Source organism: Orbicella franksi, chromosome 8, assembly GCF_964199315.1.
Source record: "Orbicella franksi chromosome 8, jaOrbFran1.1, whole genome shotgun sequence".
Lineage (NCBI taxonomy): Eukaryota > Metazoa > Cnidaria > Anthozoa > Scleractinia > Merulinidae > Orbicella > Orbicella franksi.
In genome coordinates, this window is record NC_138152.1 from 28326882 (window position 1) to 28351167 (window position 24286).

Consider the following 24286-nt stretch of genomic DNA (forward strand, 5'->3'; position numbering starts at 1 on the left):
CAATAATATAATAATGGTTTCAAGTGATTCTGAAGCCATTACTGTAAAAGTTTAAATTTGAATTTTGTGCAAGGAGATGTGAAATATGGAGGAAAACAACCCTTTTATAGCAGAAATTCTAGTCCAGTTTATGGCCCTCTCTCTGTCACGGAACGTCGGTAGAGAGGGAGCCTTTCTGCCGACGTTGCGTGACAGAGAGAGGGCCAGACCTGGGATACCGAACTTTTTGTTCAAACCCAATTTAAAAATATTCTAGCGATCTGGGCCGCGATTAGGTTCTTTGCTTATGCCCGCAAGGTTTTGTCAGGCGATTCACCAAGCAATAAAGCTTATTTCCAACGCCGACAAACCAAAGCGTGTTTCATGTCACAAAATCTTAAAAAAGACCTAGTATATATTTAAAGGGGCTATGACGTACAAATGAAAGTCATTTTTACAATGTACAAAAGCATCTTGAAATCGCACCAAATCTCAAAATAATAAGGCAGAAAAACAACAGAGATAATAAAACAACTTGTAGATATACAGGTCATTTCCCCTCCCCCGGGGGGGGGGGGGGAGGACTCCCACATAAAAAGAATTGGGGTGCTTGTCGGAATTTTTGTCAAATATCCCTAAGAGATACCAAGAACCTGTTTTGTGGGCGTGGCTTGAAATTGTTTTCACGCCAATGGGGTACCAAATTCTAAAGCAACACATTATCTCGGCTCATTACCCTAAAAGTTACCGCAAAAACTCCTGCTGTGAAACTTTTGAGGCCGACCACCGTTAAAGGTACCAAAACCGCCTTCTGACCCCTGAACGGTACAGCGAGCACCCATGTCCCCTCCCCCCGGGGGGATATGCCCGGTTCTATTGAGCTCAGCTTTTATAAGCAGTATCTTAAGCTTCGTTTAAATAATTGGCACTGATAATTTTCAGTCAATTTCTATAAAAACTAACCCTCTGGTATATTTGTTTGTTAGCTCACGCATCGTACTCACTACGCTACGAATTTGTCAGCCTCTATATCATCTTGAAATCACAAGCAATCTTCGATACAGTAGTTCATCAACTTATACGCCATTTTCCAACGTGAATGAATGCATCTTACAAAATAATAGACTCTTAATAAATAAGTTCTTATTCCTATAAAAATGGCCATCAGACGGGGACGCGTGCCTTCACGCGGTCAGTGTTGCTTGTAATATTAATTTGTTTTTCTTGTTTATATCGATAGTTTGCTGGCTTAAGTTAAACTCAATCAATCACTCAATCAATCAATCAATCAATCAAGCAATCAATCAGTCAGTTCGTCAGTCAGTCAGTCAGTCCGTCCGTCCGTCAGTCAGTTAGCAAGTCAGTCAGCCACACTTTACGTCCGTCCGTCTGTCAATCAGTCACTCTTTCAGTCTGTTCGTCATTGTCTGTCAGTCCGTCCGTCTGTCAGACAGTCAGTCTGTCAGTTCGTCAGTCAGTGAGTCAGTCAGTCAGTCAGACAGACACAGACAGACAGACAATCAGTCAGTCAGTCAGTCATTCAGTCAGAAAGTCCGTCCTGTGGGAATAACACAACCAAAACAACTACATTTGTGTTCAACCGCCGTAAGCTTGAGTCAATTTGATTACATTTCCTTTTACAAAATGTATATCAAAATGGCATCTCGCAAAACCGTCTGTTGGCCATTTTCAACCTCCATGCTCAACATGCGAATTCTCCTCTTTGGCCTCTATACATTTTGTACACTTCTAGTTGGGAGATTTGCTTAAATATCAAGTTAAGTTCCTGTTTAATGTTGTATCTTAGGTTACCGCAAAATAAATGGTGGTGAATAAAACTCTCTATCAAGATATTCAGTGCAGCCTTAAAACCTGCCCTATGTCCAGAATTTCCTCCTCACCCTCTCCTCCCCTCTGCCTTGATCAGGAAAGAGGCGGAAAAAGGAAAGACACTAGCAATAAAGTTGTCCCGAATTGCCTCGCGAATTTCTACATAGGACCGCAATGCATACATGCGGGTCATTGCGTTCAGTTGATGTTGGCGGGGTTTCGTTTGCACAGAAATTTTGCAAACAGCTTCAATATAGGCCTAATTCTCACCATTAGAGCTTACGTTCTCGCGGGAGTATCCGGAACAGGATTTCTATCAACTCGAAGCATTCTGGTATGTATTTTAACTTATCATCAACGTTTTCACGCGAACAGAGGAAACATTTACCACTGTCATGCGAACAGAGGCAACATTTCATACCCTGTGGAGTGCATTAAGCGTTGAAACCTTCGCCAAGCTTGATTAACTTCACTAAAAGTTCTGTTGTCTCTTCTTCTTCGCCTCCATCGCATCAAGAATAGGTTGTCTCTTTGCCTGGTACCGCGCTCTGAGTCCTTCAATTTCTTTCTCCATTTCCATGTCCAGTGTCTGCATTCGGCTTTGTAATTCCTCGCATGGCAGTGACCGTAACTGCCAGGTAAAAAAAGAATAACTGATGACTTTTTGATCAACATTGAAGTCAAGGTCATAACACTTCACAGTTTTCACAAATGCCTTGAGAATTTACTTCTCACACTGCATGTACAACGTAAATTGTAAAATCCCTTAGAGACTGGGCACCACTTTTGAGCGCTTGGTTTTCTGGGATCGTTTGAGTAGGAGAGGGAATTGAACACCACATTCCCCTTTACATTCCCGCGTGTACCCCCGCCTTGACTGTAGACAATGACAATGATTGCCCCCTCCCCTGTCTCGTATCTTTAGAACATGAATCATTTGTTACTTACAAATTCAAAGTCAGGGGGGCCTGCCTTCTTGAGTTTAAACGGATCTTCAGGTTTTGCCCCCCTCAGTAGTCCCCCGGAGTCCTCCCCAGACGAACCGTTGGCACCGGAGTCGCTTCCCCGTCCTCCTGCTTCAAATATTCTGTCAAAGTGATCCATAAATGAAGGACGATAGTTCTGCTTAGCATCGCTGTCCAATCCTTTGAAATAAAAGAAAGCTACGTTACTGGGACTGTCACTGCAGCTGTGCGTGGGAGAGAGGGCCAGGGCTCCTGAATGTGGAGGTTACAAAACAGTTCAACCCGTGTCCCGCGGCCCGCGGCCCGAGGCCCGTAAGAACGATCTCCTAGGAAGCTTAGGGAAAATCAATACAGAAAGGAGAACATCGTTAAAGAAAAGGTTTAATGAACAGACCTGGGTTGTTCGAAAGCTGCCCACCGGATAAATCACTAGCCAATGGATAGCGTGGTTTGTTTCCTCAACACTTATTCACTGGATAGCGATTTGTCCGGTGGATAGCATTATCCAGCCTTCGAACAATTGGGGCCAGAACAATGGCTGTGCACGTGCGTTATAATTCTTGAGTACATTTCTTTGCTGTCAACTGCAAAACAACAACGTGAAATGACCAAATTCTGCGTTGTCTGTAGAATGTGAACTACGACGGCGAATTTTTTAAATTTGTTTCGAATTTAACTTTGTGTCCGTATTCAGTTTCGAGAAACATGTAGTTTTCACGACGAAAAAAAGTTTAATGACTTTAGAGTATCGAGAGATTCGTATGTAAAGTATACATTCACTTTTTCCTCGCTGTTGTCTTCGGCGTCGCCGTCGTGGTTTTTTAAATACCCTAATATTTTTCCCAAGCTGTGGACTGCTGAAGGCTTTACTGGTTACATTGACTGATATAAACACAGGAAAATGAACGGAAATTCGAAAGTATATGTAGACACGAGCCGCAGGTTCTTCTTTCCAAAGTAATAACTCATTATTGAAATCTTCGTTTGCGAAGCCAAACATTCGGTTACCAGTCGTTTAGCCCCCAAGTCAATTAGCAGTTAGCCCCCAACCAGAAGTCGATTAACCCCCATTCACGCTTAAAGAACGAGAAATAGACAGTGTTTTCGACTTCTGGTTGGAGGCTGCACGGTTAGGGGCTAATCGATTTGGGGTCAGCTAAAACGACCGGTTTCCAAATATTCCTTCAAAGCTTACTTTTCATCGTGGCGTCCTCGTCTTCATCAGAATTAATCACCATTGTTCCCAGATCAGATTCCAGCAGTGTACCTGCCTCACTGTTCACGATCATCGTATCCTGACTCTGCACACTGGACGCTGTGTTTACTATCATCGTGTTATCATTACCATCGCCCACCTTCACAATTGTTCCCGAGTCGATATGATCGTCGACTTCCTCCGCTTCCTCCTGTGGCGAGGAAGAAAAGTGTTTGACATATCGCGAACACTCTCTTCTTTGATCAAACAGTAGTTTACGCGTACTCCCTTATTTTTCTCAGAGTTTTCTCAGTTTCTCACGAGAGCGCGCGAGCACACGAGCACGCGAGCACACGAGAACACGAGCACACAAACACCTGAACACGCAGGCACACGAGCACGAAAGGACGTTCAAGTCATGCAAAACGTATCCTCGTCCAACGCACGTCCTCCCTACTCGACTTAATCTGAGAAAAATAAGAGACTTCTCCTATTTAATTCCAAATGGTATTTATGGTTGCCCAAAACAAGGGGTAAAAGCTCACACGACATTGTCGAGGGGTATTAGGGAAAACAGTGGTTCACGTTACTTGATTGAAGCTTAAAGTGTTTCAGCGTGACAGAAGGAAACAGCACAAACACGTGCATTCATGCTTTGTTCTTCCTTCTTGCTGAAACACCGTGAACCTCAATCAAGTAACGCCGAACTATTACTACCCACAATACCAATCGGCATTGTCGGGTTCTCTTTTACGCTTTCAAGGGACAACCTTTGACGAAACTGTATCACTATACCTTAGTACCACCTTTTGCTACAAGGAAATTAAAAGAAAGTGAATCTTTGCCTCGCACAGTGTAACATCAAGCCTATGTATAGAAGTGTTTATGCTAAGCCTAACTGTAAGCCCCAGACAATGAAATACCTCAGTAACAGCGCATTAAAAGCAGCTAACATCAGTGTCCACTGTAACCGCGCTAACTGGTCTCGGAACGTACTAACTTCAGACGGGGCTATGAGAGATTAACTACAAGGACAGAATGGGGTTGGGGGAACATGGAACAGGGGGCTTATAACACGGGGGATTAGATCACATCGCACCTTGTCTTCCTGGCTAGTCTCTGAACTTACCAACTTCAGAAGGGGCTTTGAGGGGTTAACCACAGGGACAGGATAGGGGGAGATGGGGCGGGGGAGGGCGGGGGAGGGCAGGGGCCAGAGGGCTTATAACACGGGGGATTAGATTGTATCGTACCTCGTTTTCCTCTCGCGCACTTTCTTCTTCCATAATATTCAGCGCTTCTTGGATCATGTTATTGAGTATACTGACAGACTTTGCTTCCTGGATAAACGAATGCTGTAACAGAAAAAATGTCATTCAGATAGTAACACTTTTAATCATTGTAGTCACCATGTTACAAAGTGCTTTCAAGAGAGTTTGTTCATTACCTTTGACTGCCTACATGTACCATCTTTGTTTATTTATTTATTTGTTTTCAAGTTGGTATGTACTTTTAAATGTTTTGATTCCAATCTTGTAATACAACTCAGCCCAATACGAAATACCATAAATATCTGCTCCCACCTAGTTATTCATTCGTGAATTTGGATATACTAAGTAACAGGCTATTTCTGAGTTACCTTGTGCCTCTGTTTCAAAACGAGTCTACGTGCAAAACCTTTCATATGAAAATGAGTTTAATTTGCATGAAAATAAACCTGTAAGCAGAACTCATTTTCATATGAATGACTCCACATGAAGACTTGTCTTCACACAGAGGCAAAAGACAGCTTGGAAATGTCCTATAGGTTGGAATTCTTTTCGACTTTGTTCAAATGACTACAGTAAGTTTTTTCCTGAGTAAACTTACCTGTAATAACTGCGTGGCAGTCGCTCTATCCTCTGGATTTTTTACAAGACATTTGCTTACAAAGTCTAAGAATTCTTTACTCCATCTGTCAGCATCTTTAAAGGTGGGAGGCGGTTTTGTTGGAATCATAAATATCGCCTGTAACAGAAGTAGCAGATAAAAGCTTACTGCAGGAAATCAATGCTGGCATTTTTAACAACATCTTTTAAAATCTATGCCAATATGAGGGTAAAGTTATTCAAAATATAAGCTTATGATATTAACAACATCCTTAAGAAAAAGGGAATATATCCTGCTGAAAGAAATCAATGTGAATCCAACAAAAAATGATTTTTTTTACCACAGCAAATGAGAGCACAGACAGACTGACATGGAGGTACAAACTGATATTAAGTGTGACATCACGGAAAATTTTGAAACTAAAGTATTTAAAGATTGACCTTTGCAAACAGAGACAGATGTTAAAGTTTCCTTTTTAATTTACAAAACTTCCACCAACATTTTTATTATACAAGAGGACATCACAGTTCAGAAATGTTGGTCAAAATGACAGAATTAAATGCCGCAGAAATTGATGCTTAGCTTACTATAAATAAACACTCGTGAATATTGCCTTGATTTATCACTAAATTCTCAGAACTTAAAGCAAAAGAATGATTATAAATTACTAGAAGAATTCATAGTTTGAGCTTGAGTAGCCAAGTTTATACTGACCCTCATGGGGTGTATGTCAGCATAAGGTGGCTTTCCTTCAGCCATTTCTATTGCAGTGATTCCTAGCGACCAGATATCTGCCAGACAATCATAACCTATTTCCTGAAAAGTAAAATTGGATGCAAAGATTATTACAGTGTACATTAAAAAGTGGCCAAGTATGTAAATGTTAATGGAAAATTTGGAATCTGTCGATCTTTTGCGCCGTTAGATTTTGACAGATTTTGCCGGCGGTTAAAGATGAAATCCCCATTGTCTGGTGTTGAGGAACATGCAGAGCATACAGTATATAGCTGGAAGTAAGGAGAGTGTTTGGACTTAAAAGAAATAATTTTCAGGACTACCCACGCATTGTAGACAATAACATTCCCCTGGACAAACTTATAAACGTGTGATTAAATTTCTCCACACGCAAATTTCTAGCTGCTTTAGCTGTAATGGTCATAACAGAACTTGAAATCAAAGAATAAGGAAGACGAGACGAGACGAGACGAGACGAGACGAGACGAGACGAGACGAGACGAGACGAGACGAGACGAAACGAGACGAGACGAGACGAGACGAGACGAGACGGGACGGGACGAGACGAGACGAGACAAGAAGAGAAGAGAAGAGAAGAGAAAAAAAAAGTAATATTACTGCCTAATTCTGACCTGTATTACTTCAGGAGCCATCCAAAATGGGGTCCCTATAACAGTATTTCTTTTTGCCATTGTATCCTATACAACACAAACAAAAAAAAAATTAGTTGCCCATGTCCCATATAATTATTCATAGTTAATATGTGATCTGTGTACAGCATGCATTTTTGTTTGTCTGCAAGGTCTGTGTGCAATAAATTTCCAACATAACACTGCACTAGCTGGGAAAACTATAATCTATATTCCAAAAGGCTAGAGGGGTACAAATTAAAGTCTTTAGCTACAATCGTTGGCAAAAGTCCTTGGAACACATATGTAATGTGACAAATTATCTGTGCTTTATAACTGAGGTTTTAGCAACCCACTGTTCCCCTCTCTACCCAGTACAATGTTGAAAATCAGGAGAAATTGTAGCTACTAATTTTCAACATTATATTGTATGTGGGATGGGGGGCAGAGGTTGAGCAGGTGAAGTTGTATTCACGTCTGGCATGTGCAGAAAAGTGCGAAAGGTGAAAATTTATCCCAAGACTTTTGACCACGATTGTAGCTGTAGTCCAGCGAGTACTGGGTTCAGAATCCATTGGTAACTGTCTACTGACCTTGATTGCCTCAGGCATAGAAATGATGCATCTGCATGCAATCCCCCAAAAGCCTGTTTTAATACAGTTATTTACCTAGGTACAGTGCATATGGTCTATTTCCACAAATTATAGCACTTACGGTTAGCTGACCAGCAACTCCAAAGTCTGCAAGCTTGGCATGACCTTCGGCATTAAGCAAGATATTTCCTGCCTTGATATCCCTGTAATTACAAGCGACAGTGCCTTTAAATTGCTTAATTTTAAATCATTTTGGAATCTTGATAAGTCCAACTATAACTCTCAACATAGATTTCCGCTATTAACAAAGCACTGTACCAACACAAGTATACCAGGGGTGGGTGGATAATTAACTGAATTGTCTCGCTGAGCAGAAGGTAGTGTCAGCGGTTTGTATTATTTAACATTTGCAAAGTACAATGTAGTTTTCGACTGCTGGCAGCCTGTCTAAAGTTCTCTCAAAATCAGGCATGGAGTACATGTACATGTATGAGGCAAGATCTTTGAGACTAGAAGGGATTGGGACAAGACAAGGGCTCAGCACTCAAGAGGCATTCTTCTTGTCTTGTCCCAACCACTTTTCATCCATACCCCTCTTTTGCATTTTGTATTCATGCAGAAACACTCGTCTGGCCCTGAGAGAAAAGGCCAGCTGCTAGAAGTCCAATACAATGCTAACAAGCACACTCCACAAGCAGTCACCTCACATATCAAGCATAAATGTAATATTAGTATCACCCAACTAGTGGACTAATGCAAATCTTGCATTTTGATTGGCTACGCTACTAGGGGACTATTAGTGATAGTCATCGAGTAGCGAAATTGGCGCCATTGAGCCTGATGCTTTCTTTCATTTTATTCCCAGATAAATATTTCTTCAACTTGCATTTGCTAACTTTATTATTACCTTTTCTGTCTGACTAGTTGGGTGATACTAAAACAATTAGACCCTTCGTCCTCAAGGGCCACAGGTCAATAGCCCATGAGGCGAAGCCGAATGGGCTATTGACCCGTAGCCCTTGCGGGCTACGGGTCTAATTGTTAAATAGTCTCAACCACAAACAAACAATAATAATCTCAACCTCCTGTAAGCAAACACCCTTGCTTAATGGACATTTTTTTCTGGTTCCTGGGGTGTTTGCAAATAACAGAAGGTTCAACTGCAGTTACTGATTAAAACCAACCTGTGTATTTTTCTTCTCAAATGAAGATATTCCAAACCCTTGAGGGTGTATTTCAGTATGCATGCTATTTCTTCCTCCGTCAACTAACATTCCAGAAGACAACAACTCAGTGAATTTATTTTCGAAAATCAAATTTTTAAAGAAAGCAAGCAAACAAAACAAAAACAGCACAAAATGCACAGCAGTTAGGACGCATGGAATATGGAATGGTCAATTGGATGGCAAAACTACATGTCTAGGATGGCAGTTACAGTAGAATAGAATACGTTAAGATGGCCCAATACCATCTAGGGATTTATGGAGAAAGTGCCCAAAAGTGAAATATGTTAAGTCACACAAGTGAGACATTTATTTCCAATTATAATAATTTATTCCTACGGGCATAAAGTGACAAATATTGTTCTGCAGCTGATAAGATGCTGGATTCTGGATTGAACAAACCCACCTCATCCCCCCCTCCCCCCCACCACCTGGCTCCGAAAAAATAGAACACTTTTTCTTTCTCCCCCCTCTAAAATCAAATCAAAATTCAATCTCTATAAAATTGCCAGTGGAGGAAAGCTTACAATAATATTGTCAAACATCCTTATTATCCATCTCGTATGTAGGATGAAACAAGACAGGTACCTACTTAAAGTGCAACACCAAATGAAAGAGCACATGACTGAACAATTATTTTGGTGTCAAAAACATTTACTCACAGTCTTATTTCTTATTTTCATTAAGTCCGAGACAGATCCCGCACCACAGAACTCCATAACAATCTGACGAACAAAAGGCAAAACACGTGAGTCAATAACAAACAGCTATTAACCCAAATAATTTTATTTGTACCAGAAGTGACGAACATTTCAAATCTCATTACAATATTAATAAACCATCAAGCAGACAGGTAATGAGAATAACAAATATCTTCAACTGATGGATTACACTTGTTTTCATACAGCCATTAGAAGGTAACTTAGAATTTGGAATTAATAGTCTTTTAATGCTTTTACTCCAAAAAGAATCCAAAATCAAAATAGAAAAAATAGAAAATAACTTCCAATTTTGTCAGTAACTTCTTTGTAGACTGCGAGTAGTCTCCCATTTGCTTGAAATTCTGCACGGGAAGAACATAAAGAAAAACGCAGCACAACTGAGTGGTCGTGAGCGCGCCAGCGTGACATGCAATGCCGCAAGCCACAAGAAGCAAGGGTTTCAGAAGACCGAAAGTCTGACACTCAGGCTACTTGTGGCTCGCATGTCATGCTCCCATGCTCACTTGCTTTGCATTCTTCCCCATGGATTTTCAAGCAAAAGAGAGACTACTTGCAGTCTACATTATGTTTTGGTACCTCTTCGGAACGTCTGACATTTTAGATTTTCTCCATGCATATCTGAGCAACTTCCAGCAATATTACGTTGTAAACTACTGATGAGAATACTGATCCAGATTTAACAATTTATGTTGACAGGATAGGAAACTACATGTCAGAATATACTTATACCCAAAGATCAGTGTTCTTGAAATAACTTCCATAATACTTGACAACATAGGGACTGAAAAAAAATACAAAAAATGGTTATAGTACAATAATTATCATAAATTGTACTTGGCTATTTCTAAGCTCAGGTTAAAAAAACCTATAGTTAAGAAATTTTACCATGGAATTAGCTCCAACCCAAGGTTAATTTAACCCTCTTTTATCCAACAGCCCCCACCCGCCCCCCACCCCTTCGCCCTCACTGGCCACTAACTTTCCATGCTTTTCACCAAAATACTTTTGCTGGCAACTAAATCTGAAAACAAAGTTGGCCCAAAAGATTTTTCCCGAAAGTCAATTCCTAAGAGTAAATTAGTGAAAGTAAAGTGTTTTGCCCAAGAACATAGCACAATGACTCTGGCCAAGACTCAAAATCACACCAACTGATCCAGAGTACAATACCACTAATTGTTAGGAGGGGCTTCTGATAGAGAGCAGAAAAAGAGATATATACAGTATGCAGCATCTTAGCCCTAATCCTACGGGATCGCGATACAACAAGAAAGGTCTACTATGTGGCAATTAAGACTGAAAAAAGAGCATGAAACGTCCAGTTCAGTGACGTTTGGTGCTGAATATTCTCCAGTTTTAGCTGGGGTATATTCAGTCTCATGGCCTGTTTGGACTAATCCCATGTGACTGAAAATATTTTAACAAATAATTATTATTTAGATTAATTATTATCATTTAAGAAACAGCAAACCTGTACCATGTTTCTATTTAGTTATAGAAACACAAGTGTGAGTTTGGGAGAATGAGAAATGTTCTGTGAGCACAAGCCGACAGGCAAGGGTTTCCACAGCTATTTCGAGTTCTCCCAAACTTCCACAAGTGTCTCTATAACTCGAGAGAAACATGGTGAGCATGTTTTCTACTCCTTTTAGAAAACACCACAACAAAAGAAAGAAAACACCTCGTTCATTTTGATCATCAAATTGTAAATTCTCTTTGCTCACGCCATCATTACGCCAACAGCTTGAGCTAGGTCCGTGTTTCTATACAGATATAGAAACATGATTTTAAACCAATCAGCACGCGTATTATCATACCGATGTTTTCTAATGTTGTGTAGAGTACTAATTATTACTAATCTACACAACAAAGTAAGATAATAAATTAAGATATTACCTATCACACTGCTGCATCATACTTATTTCCTTGATTATCTCTTGCAGATCAGTATCGACTGGTACTTGTTTAATAGCGACAACTTGACCTGATTCCTTGTGCATTGCCTTGAAAACGGAGCCATATGAACTGATGCAGGAAAGCAACATATAAGACCAATAGGATGTGAGCGTTACTTATTGTCTGGGATGGAGATTACAGTGATCATACATGCACAAGTTTGTTCTAAAAGAATAGACCTGATTACAAATCAACAGTTACTAAAGTCACCAAAACACCAATAAGCAGATGAACTTAAAAATGAAACAGTGGTGTAAGTGATATTAAAATAATGATACAGGAAGTGTTTCAGAATCTAATCTTTAAGATTTCAGAAGCCGACTTCTGCAGCTGGTAGGTAGTGCTGAGAAACATGCATGCATGTAATCACCTCGCGATTGTTTAACAAAAACAATAAAAAGAACCAAGCGCAAAGACAGTAATAATGGATAAAGACGTTGCTTGGGAAATTCAAAAAAAGAAAAAAAATTGAATTAACGCCGATGAAGGAATCGATGGAAACACAGCTATTAATAATATTGAACATTCATGTCGAATAATTCTGGACGCCATTTACAGCCATCATGTAAGCAGATAAGTTGCGACAAGCTTACCCTTCTCCAAGTTTTTCAAGGACATCAAACACTTCTTCTGGGGGTCTTGTCAAGCTTTCTTCGCTTAACTTTCGGAGCTCACTCCTTGTAGAGAAAGAAACCAGCGTAAGTTTCCGCCAGAAGAAGATTATTAATTAAACTGTTTTTTTAGAAGCTCAAATATTCCGACATCGCTTCTAAGTTAGAATAACAAAAAATCTCACTACAAAGAATCATGATAACGAACCCTTTCGCAGACATCGTGTAGAAGATTTCTTAGCAGATCAAGTCATGATCAGAAAGAAAGAAATCAAGCCGTCTTAGAACCCTCAAAATAAAAGGCTGTTTCGTTCTCCTTCGGTTTTGGAAGGCGACTATCAGAAGGTTGAGCCCGCAGTAGATCACGAGGAAAACACAAATCGTCCTTCCCCACCCATAATACAAAATGGATTAATTTAAAAAAAAAAAAAAAAACATTCTGATATCTTAGATTCTTTCTATGCGAAAAAAGCCTGAAATACCTGACTTCGAAAAAAGTTGGATCGTTGTACTTTCTATTTAATAAGTGAATGAAAAAAACAATGATGCCTTTCGGCTTTTTATAAAATTATTTTCAACAACTCAACTACGCTACCCTAGAGATAAGTTAAAATTGCACAGAAAGCGTGGTTACACAGGCAAGCTCTAGAGACAAGAAAATATGGCGGACCATGAGGAGGCATTGTATTCTGGCCGACGCGATGATTCTCCCGTTGATCACGACTCGAGAAATGAGAGAGAAGGAAGCAGGGAAAGCGATCACGACGATAGAGATCAGCGGAGAAGAGGTGGTGGATACGAGCGGGATCTGAGACGCGAAAGTCGACGCTTCGCTCCATACCCTTCCCAAGACGAGAGGTCAAGTTCGAGAGGACAATCTGGTAGCGGAGGTAAAGAATGCCGTGTTTACGTTTGGAATCTTCCATACCAAGTAAGATGGCAGGATTTAAAGGACTACATGAAGAAAGGTAGTGTTACTTTTTTGCTATTTTCACGTCATTCGAGGGAAATTGACTTTGCCGCAAAGCGTAGCTACTTTACATGTACGTAATTTAAATTTATAAGCTTTTAAGCTCTACATTCAGTTGTATTGTCCCAAATAATTTGCATGTTGCACATCATAGCGGGGTAACTTAAATCTGCGGAAGCTTATTTTGGTGAATTTTGCAGAACTTCTGCTTTTAAAAAAGCTGCCTTTTATAAGCTTTAAAGAACTAATTGTTTGATTGAAGTATTTTGTTTAGAGAAGTCTCCTGTTGTTTGTTGGAAATCTTGTATGCTTGATGGGTACTGGTGTAAATAAATTATGTATCTAATGCAACACACTGTTAACCTTCTTTAAAGACTATTTAAGGAAAGCTTGGAAAACCGCCACTTTCAGAAAAATTAAATAAATACTTGTCAGTGTTACTGTTGAAGCAACCAGCACGCAGGCAGTGTTCTGTATAAGAAATTAGGCATTTGTAATCTTACTGTGTGCTTAGTGTTGTTTCATCCTTCAAGAGAGAAGTGTGGAAGACTGAAGCTGACCAAATCCAAGCAAGTGATGTCAATATCTGCAACACTTCAGCCAGCCATTTAGTGTATATTCTTTTTCATGTGTCTGACAGCCAGTCAGATATATGAAATGCAATGTCGTCAGAATAGAATTCCTATTACAGTCAAACTTTGATTATCCGGACCTTGATTATCCGGACTATTCGATTATCCGGACTTTTTTCTCTGGTCCCAATTTTTTCATGAATATTAATTAGTTGTGATCTTGAAAACTCAAAGTCGCAAAAAGCCCAATAATCCTTTCAAAACACTGTTGAAACAGCATATTATCCTGTGCGATAATATCGCCGAGTCCATGGTCGAAATGTTGGAACATGTACAGCAACTTGACAATGAGGAAATGCCTAATGCTCACGATGTGGAAGACTGGCTTAACTGGAAAACGAGCTCCCGACTTCACCACAGATGTATGATGAAGAGATCTTAGCCACCGTTGTCGGAGATTCGACGGAAAGCGAAATTGTATGCAGCGATGAGGAAGATGAGGGCGAGGACGAGAAAATAGTATCGACTAAAGAGGCAGCGCAATGTTTCAAAAAATGCTTGTCGTGGATGGAATCACAGAACGATATTGACCCTGTGCAGTTAATGCAGCTAAGACGAATCATGGACTTCGCAATGCGATCAAGCTACAAGTCTTTGAAGCAAACAAACATGCTTGAACATTTTAGACCTTTGTAAATACCTGAACTGAAAGTTTTTATTTGCAAATACATACAGGCTGTGTAGATTTCACAATTAAAATGATGTTTTGTTTGCTGTATACCTTTTGTTCACATATCTATCTCATTAATATTCATGTTTTCGATTATCCGGACTCTCGATTATCCGGACTATTTACCGAGGTCCTGACAAGTCCGGATAATCGAGGTTCGACTGTACCTGTTTGTTTGCCATTGTATTGCACTCTTGGGAATTTAAGTTGTATTGTTGATATTTTTTGTTACAGCTGGTGAAGTGGGATTTGTCGACATCATAGTAGACAGTCGAGGAAAATCAAAGGTACATTTATCAGCATGAAGAAGTACAGTGTACAGTAGCATCTACATTTGAGTCTAGTGGTCCATTAGGCTAATACTTATCTCCAGTTTTTATGGCTGGAAGTGACTGGAATTATTTCAGTCTATCTAACAATGACTTAACAACTAACAAGCTATGAATTTTCCCTGCAAACGTGGTCACATTCTCATATTCTTTTTATCTAAGCATGCCTCTGTGTTGAAAATCTACATGACAGTATAATGTAAAATATATTTTAATGTTTTTTTGTTTCTTTACAGGGATGCGGGTATGTGCGCACCTTCTGTACAAATTATTGAAGTTACTCAGGAAAGTGAAAAATATTTCTCAATAATACATGCATGTCAAGAAAATATTTTAGATATTAGTAGTTTTATTCTGGATAATTTTAAAATGCAGATCCTTTACTTGAATATGCTCACTTCTGAACTTCCATCCTGGTCAATACATTATCCATTGTATTGAACTGGAAATTCTGGTTATAATGAAGTGTGATAAATTTACCAGAGTTAAATATATCATGAAATAAATGACAGTTCAGTCCTTGAGATAAAATACAATTATGTTTTTTTTTTCCAAAGTGTTGTTCAATTCCGGCATAGAGAAGATGCAGAGAAAGCAATTAAAGAACTTCATGGTACTGAATTCAAAGGGAGAACGATCCACATACGAGAGGTTGGTCAACTATTTTTACCTATAGATGTGCAATGCAGCACCGGTACAGGTGTACATGTATGTGCATGTTTGCTTGTTGGTATAAAACAGTTTTCAATTGAGTGTTGTAAAACCAAAACCAAAGTTATCTCTCTTACTCCAATGAACCAATCAAAACTTAAGGTAAATAAGTGTAGCTGACATCAAGCACTAGAAAATGTGTGTGAAAAAGTCACAATTGGTTTCAAATGGTCTTACTTGTGATTGGATAAAAAGGTGGGTTAACTCTCATTGTGGTTTTCCCTACACTGTAGATGGGTGCCAGGAAATAAATTGCCTCACTGTAAGATTAGCTTTTGCACAGGGCAATTGTATAAATGAGAGTTGAATGGAAGAAGTGAACAAATGGTAACAGAATTTCCTGATGGGGCATACCAGCCAAGATTGAAGAAATATGTTTACAAAGGCATTACCATCAAAACACAGTCCACAATTTCCTTTTGAAATTCCCAGAAAAATACTGTTCAATGCACTTAAAAAACTGACTGAAATTCCTGCCTGGCAATGTAGATGATGTCTTATTTTGTTGTACCAAAAAGATACAATCTCTGCTATGATTTTTGATTTTCTTGTAGGATAGTTTTGAAGAAAGTGACAGACGTAGCAGGCCTTCTTCTAAAGGATCAGACCTTCCGTCTCTTACTGGAGGGAGCATGTCACTCGGCAACACTTTTGGAAGTGGACTTGGGAGTGGAAATCTTGGCCTGGGGAGTGGAACTGGGCCTCTGGGAAACCTTGGTGGACTCCTAGGCTTGGGAAACCTTTCAGCTGCTCAGGGAATCAATTACCGAACTGATGCCTTGTCTTGCACAGTGTTTGTCAGCAATGTAAGTTTTAAATAAATTTAAAAAGTCTAAATTTTGTTTTAAGTCTTTTCCTTCATCCATGTTGTCTTTTCAACTTAAAAAATCAAAACCAGATCAGTCATAGTCAACATTTCTAATTTAATAATATTTACTTAATAAATTATAGTTGACATCTGTAATTCATACTAAGGTTATTAATAATAGTAGCTATAATTTTAGTATACTATAATGTAACAGTTATTTAAGAAATAGAAAACATGTACCATGTTTCTATCGAGTTACAGAAACATGAGTGGAAGTTTGGGAGAATGAGAAATGCAGCTTTTTCAAGTTCTCCCAAACTTTCACGAGTGTTTCTATATCTCGATAGAAACATGGGGAACATGTTTTCAATTTCTTTTACAAAACACCACGACAAAAAAAGAAAACAACTTGTTAACTTTGATTATCAAAGTGTACATGTAAATTCTCTTTGCTCGCACCATCATTACGTCAACAGCTCGTGCTAGTTCTGTGTTTCTATCGAGTTATAGAAGCAGGATTTTTAACCAATCAGCATGCGTATTTTCTTAGGACTGTTTTCTAAACATATAATAACGGATATGTTTAATATTAACATCTTACTTACTGAGCACAACAAGATACAAATGTACACGCACATACTTGTAAAAATGACCCAGGTCCAGTAAACCCCAGTAAGACTCAAGCAAGCCTGATTAGTAAGTAGTTTATCATTTGGTAGGCAGGCCATGCTTTCAAAAACCAAAAAAATAATGGCTTATGGCCATTTCCATGGAAGTGGTCTGTATGGCAAAATCCCAACCAAAAAAGAACCAAAAAGAATGCTTGAATTTACCTCAAGACTACATGTATCTTGCCATAAAACAAACATTTTTATGTACAGCTGATATGCCTCAGATAGCTGCAGTTGTTCCATTATTATTTTGTTATGTTTTTTTTTCAAAAGCTTGACTACAATGTAACTTGGCAGAAACTTAAAGACACATTCAGAGGAGCTGGTAAGGACTTGATCTTCTGTTAAAGCTCCTCTTTATCTTCCATATCTTTTAGTTTTAATGTGTTATAATTTTAATCTTATGTGATGTTTTGCAGGGAATGTTATTCGTGCAGATATCAATCTGGACTCTGACAATAAATCCAAAGGATTTGGCACTGTACAATTTGAAACAGCAACAGAGGCCATTAATGCAGTCTGTATCCTTTCCTGTTGAAACATTATTATAGTGTGTGATTGTTTGAAACCTGTGGCGGAATTGTATACATCAACTTTCTTGGCTAGTATCGTCTTACAACAAGAAATCATTGAGAGTAAATAGTACATATTTGAAGTCTTTCATCTGCCGCCTTGCCCTTCCTTAGAGCTGCCAGTTAACTATTAGACATTTGGCTTGTTTCATTCCGAAAAAATGTCCAGTGGATGATCTCTAATTAAAACTCTTTGATTTGAGCACCTATGATGTACAGATACTGTACAGACCTTACTCAATAACTGAATCACAGTGGTTCAAACCTGGGAGATGATCACTTTGAGATGAGATGACCACTTTTACTGCCTCGTCATATTTACTCCCCTTGGGATATGCTGCCATGTCATCCTTACTCCCCCTGGGATATGCCCCCATGCATTTAAACAGTATCACAAATTTAAATTTTTAGGTGGTTGTAGGGATAAGGTCTTGGTTGTTGCAAGTTAAATCTCCTTAATTTAATGCAGCTATGTTTCATGGCCAGATTCTCAGTGACAGGGCTATGAGTGTCAGACTGGTATGTTCTCCTACGCTGAGATCTTTGATGTCAAAATGTGATTTTTTTCATAGTTAGATTAGGTTTTAATGGTACATAGTTAATTAAGAAGATCTTTATGTAAACTATATAAAGGTGCCCAATGACAAGCTTTGCCATGCAGCTTTTTCAAACTGGCAGACTGCTGTAAAATCATGCACTTAAACATTACTGGCATGGTGTCTAAACTGGCAGTCTTACAAATTTGATTACATGCTCTCCATTTTTTCCTATTTCTTGCATCCATTGCACTGCACAACCACTTTTTATGACAAAAAACAACCTACTGTATGTGACATCACTTCAGGAATGCGACAAAATCCAAGCTGAGTCTCATCTTGCAGTTGCTTGTGAGGGTGTTATGGGGACAAAACTAAAGATGAGAAGCCATAAGTATTGCAATGATCCCAACTTAGACAAATTTCTTGTTTCTTTTTAAGTGGCATATTGGCAAGAATTATGCAAGTGAATATATGAAAGACCATATATTTGAACTGCAGTTCAAATGTATGGTCTTTCATACAATGTATATTCACTTGCATTCTTCACCATCTATGGGTATATCATGAACTCACAACATGATCAGCTCCCAGTTGGCGTGATAGCTCAGTTAGTAGAGCACGGCACCAGTATCGCAGAGGTCATGGGTTTGAATCCCATTCAGGCCTGAATTTTTTTCAGGCTTTAATTTCACAACTGCTTAAGTTGTGTAATATAACTGCAATGATCATGTCTTCATGGCAAGAATTATCTCTTGCATGTCAGTGTGTGTCATCGTCTTTCTGTTTTTTCAAGGACCGCAACGCACCCATCATGCAGCAGTTAGGCAATGTGGGCATGAACAACACATCCATGGGCCGAGCAGGAGGTAACATGAACCCCATGGCTGTCCTTCAACTGTTTCAGAGTCTCCAAGGGCTCAGTACACTTGCTCAGTTGACCAGCAATCTTGGTGCATTGAGTGGTAACGGCGGTGGTCTGACTCCTGGTGGGGGTATGGGCAACATTGCTGGAGGTGGTGCTGCTGGTATGCCGGACACCTCTGGCGCTAATCCTCTGGCTGCACTTGGTGGATTGGGGATGCTAGGGAACACTCTTGGGCTCGGTGGCGGAGGAGGTGGGGGCAGTAGTGGGATTGGTGGGCTCGGTTCATCACACCATAGTGACGGCGGAACCTCGGGAAGGCAGGTGTTTGTGAGGAATGTAAGTTGTATTAAGTTTGTGCCTGCAATTTATTATTAAAGATTTCTGTGATGTCATGAGTTCTACAACATAACAAAGTGTGGAAAAGAAAGGGAATTTCATTATTTGTTTATTGTCAAGTGATTGTCAAAATGTAAATTTGAATGTACCGGTACTTCTAAGTTTTGATTTGCTTTTCGAGACAATGCTTTTGGTGTGTACTTTTTTACAAGTCAGGCTATCTTCTAACCTTCTTGGAATTATAATGTAGTATTTAATCTGTCCATCTTTTGATTAAGCATACAATTAAACAGCTCAAATAAAAAGTACAGTTCAACCCCTATTAAATGGCCACTCTTGGGGAAATGGATAGTGGCCACTAAAGGGGGGCTGGCCACTTAATATAGGTAAAAGCAATAGAAAAGCTCTCATCAGGACTTTGATTACTGGCCGCCTAATAGGGGTGACCGTTTGATAGGTGGCCGCTTGATATGGGTTTGACTGTAGAACCAAATTTTAGCAAATACCGGTATGTTACATAAGTGAGCAATTTAGCAATAAAAATTTGGGATTGATTCTATATCCACAGCTTCCTTGGCGGTACACCTGGCAAGACTTAAAGGACAAGTTCAAAGGAGCAGGTAATTGCAGTTTTTTTACTCAAAGGAAAATATTATTTAAAAACTCTGTCAAGAACTGCTAACAGCTGTTCATCACTGTGGTGGATGTAGCAATACTCATAACAGGGGCTTGAAATGAAGATGAGTTAAGAAAGAAAGGGGGGATTTGGACCAATCCGGACATGGTTCAAGCTTTATTTTACCTCTAAAGGATAACCTTCATAATGCACATGACAGTATTTTTGGTTATCTCTATGAGAGCAACCCTAACAGATACCTTGATGTCTAAAAATAGTGGCATTTCATCCTGAAAACCCTAAGTGAGACGAAAATCTGTGATTTTACACTCGTAAGTGAGACAATGAGCATCCCCAATCTTTTAGATGGGAGTTCCCTTGAGTGTCACACATCTTCCCACTGTTAGATTAGAGCTGAATGGTTGTTAATTGTGTTGTTTCTGTTTGTTGTGATTTCCCTTTGAGGCTGGTTTTGGCTTCTGGACACTCAAATCTGAACACTCTGTTAATGTATATACTGGGCTTTTTGTTGAACACAGGAAGAGTGGTTCGTGCGGACATTATGACAGAATCCAGTGGAAGATCCAAGGGCTGTGGTACAGTTTTGTTTGAGACTTCTGAGGACGCCGCTCATGCAATAAGTATCCTTTTGACCTGCAAATGTGGATTGTTACAATGTTTGTTGTTTCAAAAAATGTTCATACCCCTCTAGATGAAAGGTGTTTTGTTTTTCGGTTGAATCGAACTATCCAGCCAAATCCCCTGGGGGGCAGGGGAGGGTACTTCAAAAGTCAATACTTCTAAAACTTCATACTATCCTTGAAAAATGTTGACTTGTGAAGCTACCTTCCCCCCTCCCCCCCCCCCTGACTTGGAATTACCAATGACCTTCCTCAGCGTGGGTTCAAATATTTTCTGTTACTGAACATGGCCATATTTATCTTAGATGCATGGTCAAGGATCCAAATTCAGGTCTTCAGAGACCAAACCCTGTTACAGCTGTAGTGGTTGAATAGAATGCTTGAAGTCTAGCGCCTCTAACAACTCAGCCTCGCTACCTGCTATGTGTAGAATTTTGTTTTTTTATGTGAGAGTTTGAAGATTTTATGCTAACAAGGGAATCTTGTAAACAATAAAATGCCATTGCAAAAAAATAAGATCTCACCCGGGTTGCTTGAAAGGTGGACAAGACGGTATCCAGCAGATAAATAACTATCCTGCAGATAGCGTGGTTTGTTTTGTTAACATTTACATTTGCTGGATAGTGATTTATCTGGTGAATGAGTTATCCAGCCTTGGAAGAAAACTGGGGCGTTATAGTGTAACACTTAAGCTTTTTCCTTAATATTTGACAAGGTATGTTTAATGGAGCATTGATTGATGGTCGTGAAATTGATGTGAGGATGGATCGGTTAGGCTGAAGTGAGGCATGCTGCTGGGCTTGAAGGCTTTGTGGAATGAAGATTGCCATTGCATAATGCTTTCCTGTGGCTTGTGCTTGACTTTGTTGATCTTCTGATTGTCTAGTTCTTATATAGTGGATTTGACATGTAGAATTGGCCTGTAAATAGAAGTCATCCATTTAATGGTTCGTGGAGCACTTCAGCATGATGGATTGTTGGAAATTCTTTAGTCGAAGCAAGGTTAAGTGCTCCCTGGTTCACTTTTATCTGGGCTTTGAAGCATTGTTTTATTTTGCATACCCATTTGAGTTGTTGGTTCACGGAAGTGTCCAGGTTTGTGACTTACAGGAAAATAATGTCTTCGACAATTTTGGATGCACTATCCCTTTTCCATTGACTTTGGAGTCACTTGCTTACACTTCCATTCCATTTTGTTGTGAGCAGACATCAATTCAGTCTGCCAGTTGCAGAATACCTGCAGACATTGTCTGGTCTTACATTGATGAATTATTTTTATCATTTTACCAATTGATTTATTTTACCTTATTCTCAAGGAAACATCACTTGGTATTTTACATGTGTTGAAACAAAAGCTGTTACATAGTGCACAGATATGTGGTTATCTTTAATTAGGCACATCTTACATGGAAACATTGTTGCTCACTTTAAGGTTGAGACAGTTGTTGTAGAGATCAAACGTCTGGTAAAATGACATTGAAATGAATGGCTTGCTTGTCTTTTTTGCTTCTTTCTTTGGGTGGTGTTGGTTTGGTAGGATGTGTTTTTGGGGGGTTGGGAATGGCCTGATGTACCTCAATGAGTGTGTTGAGGTCATGACATGGGTGTGGTCATGTGTGATGGGGTCATGTTATGGGCTTGAATGGGGATCGTGATATGGGTGTGATGGGGTCTCAACATGTGCATGATGGGGTGGTGATATGGGTGTGGTGGGGTTGTGAAATGGGTGTGGTCACTGGTGGGGTCATGGTGTGCTTACAGTGTGCCCCTTATATCATGGTGCCATGAAGTCTTTGGTGTTGTGGAGCCATGATATAGGTGCAGCTGTGTTGTGGATCATGATAAATGAGTGTCAGGTTTATTATGTAGGTACGTTTGGGCACAGTGTCATCATGTTGGTGCTGTATGATGGTCAAACTGCAGCCTTGGTGTCTAAAGGTCACCTTATAAATGCTGTAAGGTTGTCATATGAGTGTTGTTTAGTCATCATTTGAGTGTTTCAGGGTTGTCATACAAGTGTTAAGTTTATGCAAGTACTTAAGGGTTATCATTCAAGGGTCATGATGAGTGTCTTAGGGTCGTCATTCTAGTGTCTTAGGGTCATGATGAGTGTCTAAGCATTGTCGTACAAATGTCTTAGAGTTCTCATACAAGTGTCTTAGATTCATAATTCTAGTGTCTTAGGGTCGTGAGGTGTGTCTTAGGGTTGTTATACAAGGTCTTACAGTTCTTATGAGTGTTTAAAAGTCAGTGTCTTAGTTTTGTCATTCCAGTGTCTTAGGGTCATGATGAGTGGCTTACCGTTGTCATACAAGTGTCTTAGAGTTCATGTGCAATTGTCTTAGGGTCATCATTTTAGTGTCTTAGGGCCATGATGACTCTCTTAGGGTTGTCATACAAGTGTCCTGGAGTTCTCAGACAATTATTTAAGGGTCGTCATTCTGGTGTCTTAGGGTCATGATGTGTGTCTTAGAATTCTCATGCATGTGTCTAAGGATCAGTGCCATAGGGTTGTCATTCTAGTGTCTTAGGGTCATGATGAGTGTCTTAGGTTCACCACACAAGTGTCTTAGAGTTCTCATGCAAGTGTCTAAGGATCAGTGTCTTAGGGCCATCATACAAGTGTCTTGGAGTTCTCAGACGAGTGTTTGAGGGTCGTCATTCTCATGTCTTAGGGTCATGATGAGTGTCTCAGGGTCGCCATACAAGTGTGTTAGAGTTCTCACATGAGTGTCTAAGGAACAGTGTCTTAGGGTCACCATTCTAGAGCCATAGGGTCATGACGAGTGTCATAAAGTTGTCACACAAGTGTCTTAGAGTTCTCATACAAGTGTCTTAAGGTCATCATTCTAGTGTCTTAGGGTCATGACAAGTGTCTTAGGGTTGTTATACTAGCGTCTTAGAGTTCTCATGCAAGTGTCTTAGGGCCATCATTCTGGAGTTGTAGGGTTATGATGAGTGTCTTAGGGTCATGCTACGAGTTTCTGAGGGTTTTCTTATAGGTGTCTTGGTTTGTAATATGTGTGTCTCAGAGTCACCATACAAGTGTCTTAGGGTCATCATTTGAATGTCTAAGGATCATTAAGTTTGCCAAGTGTCTCACGGTTGTCATACCAGTGTCCGAAGGTTCTCATACAAATATCTTAGGGTCATTATACAAGTTCATATGAGTGTGATAAGGGTTGCCATATGATCATCTCTGTGATAGTGTTTTAGGGTCAAAAGGCAAGTGTCTTAAAGTCATCATTTGGGTGTCATAGTGTCATACCAGTGTATAAGTCGAGGCTTTTCATACTACTTTGGTAGTGTGTCATACAATCCCTAGGCCTGTAGGCTATGCTATCAATGATAATATGGGTATGATAGGGACATGGTGTCAAAGGAATTGTGACCTTTTTCCAGGTCCTTTCCTGTCAATTTAGAATTTAATGGAAATTAATGAAAGGATATGGTGAATACATAAGGTGCTTTATAACAGGAACTGGGCAAGAAACGAAACATGCAACATACGCAGGTGGAGTGAAACTGGCGCAAGGTCATTCTTGCAGGCCAAGTGATAATATGAGGTTGAAGATACTTCTCTCACTGTCCTCCATTTGGCAGAAGTTGAGGCAAAGTAGAG

General features: G+C 39.6%; 2 protein-coding genes and 1 pseudogene across 2 annotated transcripts; 2 read left to right on the forward strand and 1 right to left on the reverse strand.

Moving 5' to 3' along the window:
• Nucleotides 1–700: 700 nt before the first annotated feature.
• Nucleotides 701–12625, reverse strand: LOC145493995 (serine/threonine-protein kinase 3-like). The gene is made up of 14 exons (XM_081473464.1): nt 12513–12625; nt 12287–12370; nt 11634–11762; nt 10470–10521; nt 9681–9743; nt 8980–9062; nt 7917–7998; nt 7206–7271; nt 6553–6654; nt 5839–5976; nt 5223–5324; nt 3970–4180; nt 2758–2954; nt 701–2440 (listed from the first exon to the last, which is right to left on the reverse strand). Exons 1-14 carry the CDS (start codon nt 12524–12526, stop codon nt 2282–2284), a joined length of 1482 nt encoding a protein of 493 aa, XP_081329590.1. The 5' UTR covers nt 12527–12625; the 3' UTR covers nt 701–2281.
• A 295-nt stretch (nt 12626–12920) lies between these two features.
• Nucleotides 12921–23584, forward strand: LOC145493996 (myelin expression factor 2-like). The gene is made up of 12 exons (XM_081473465.1): nt 12921–13272; nt 14811–14863; nt 15142–15149; nt 15463–15556; nt 16171–16422; nt 17369–17420; nt 17515–17616; nt 18137–18186; nt 19000–19407; nt 19976–20027; nt 20563–20664; nt 21380–23584. Exons 1-12 carry the CDS (start codon nt 12966–12968, stop codon nt 21442–21444), a joined length of 1545 nt encoding a protein of 514 aa, XP_081329591.1. The 5' UTR covers nt 12921–12965; the 3' UTR covers nt 21445–23584.
• LOC145495750 (uncharacterized) lies at nt 13588–14746 on the forward strand (annotated as a pseudogene).
• Nucleotides 23585–24286: the final 702 nt, after the last annotated feature.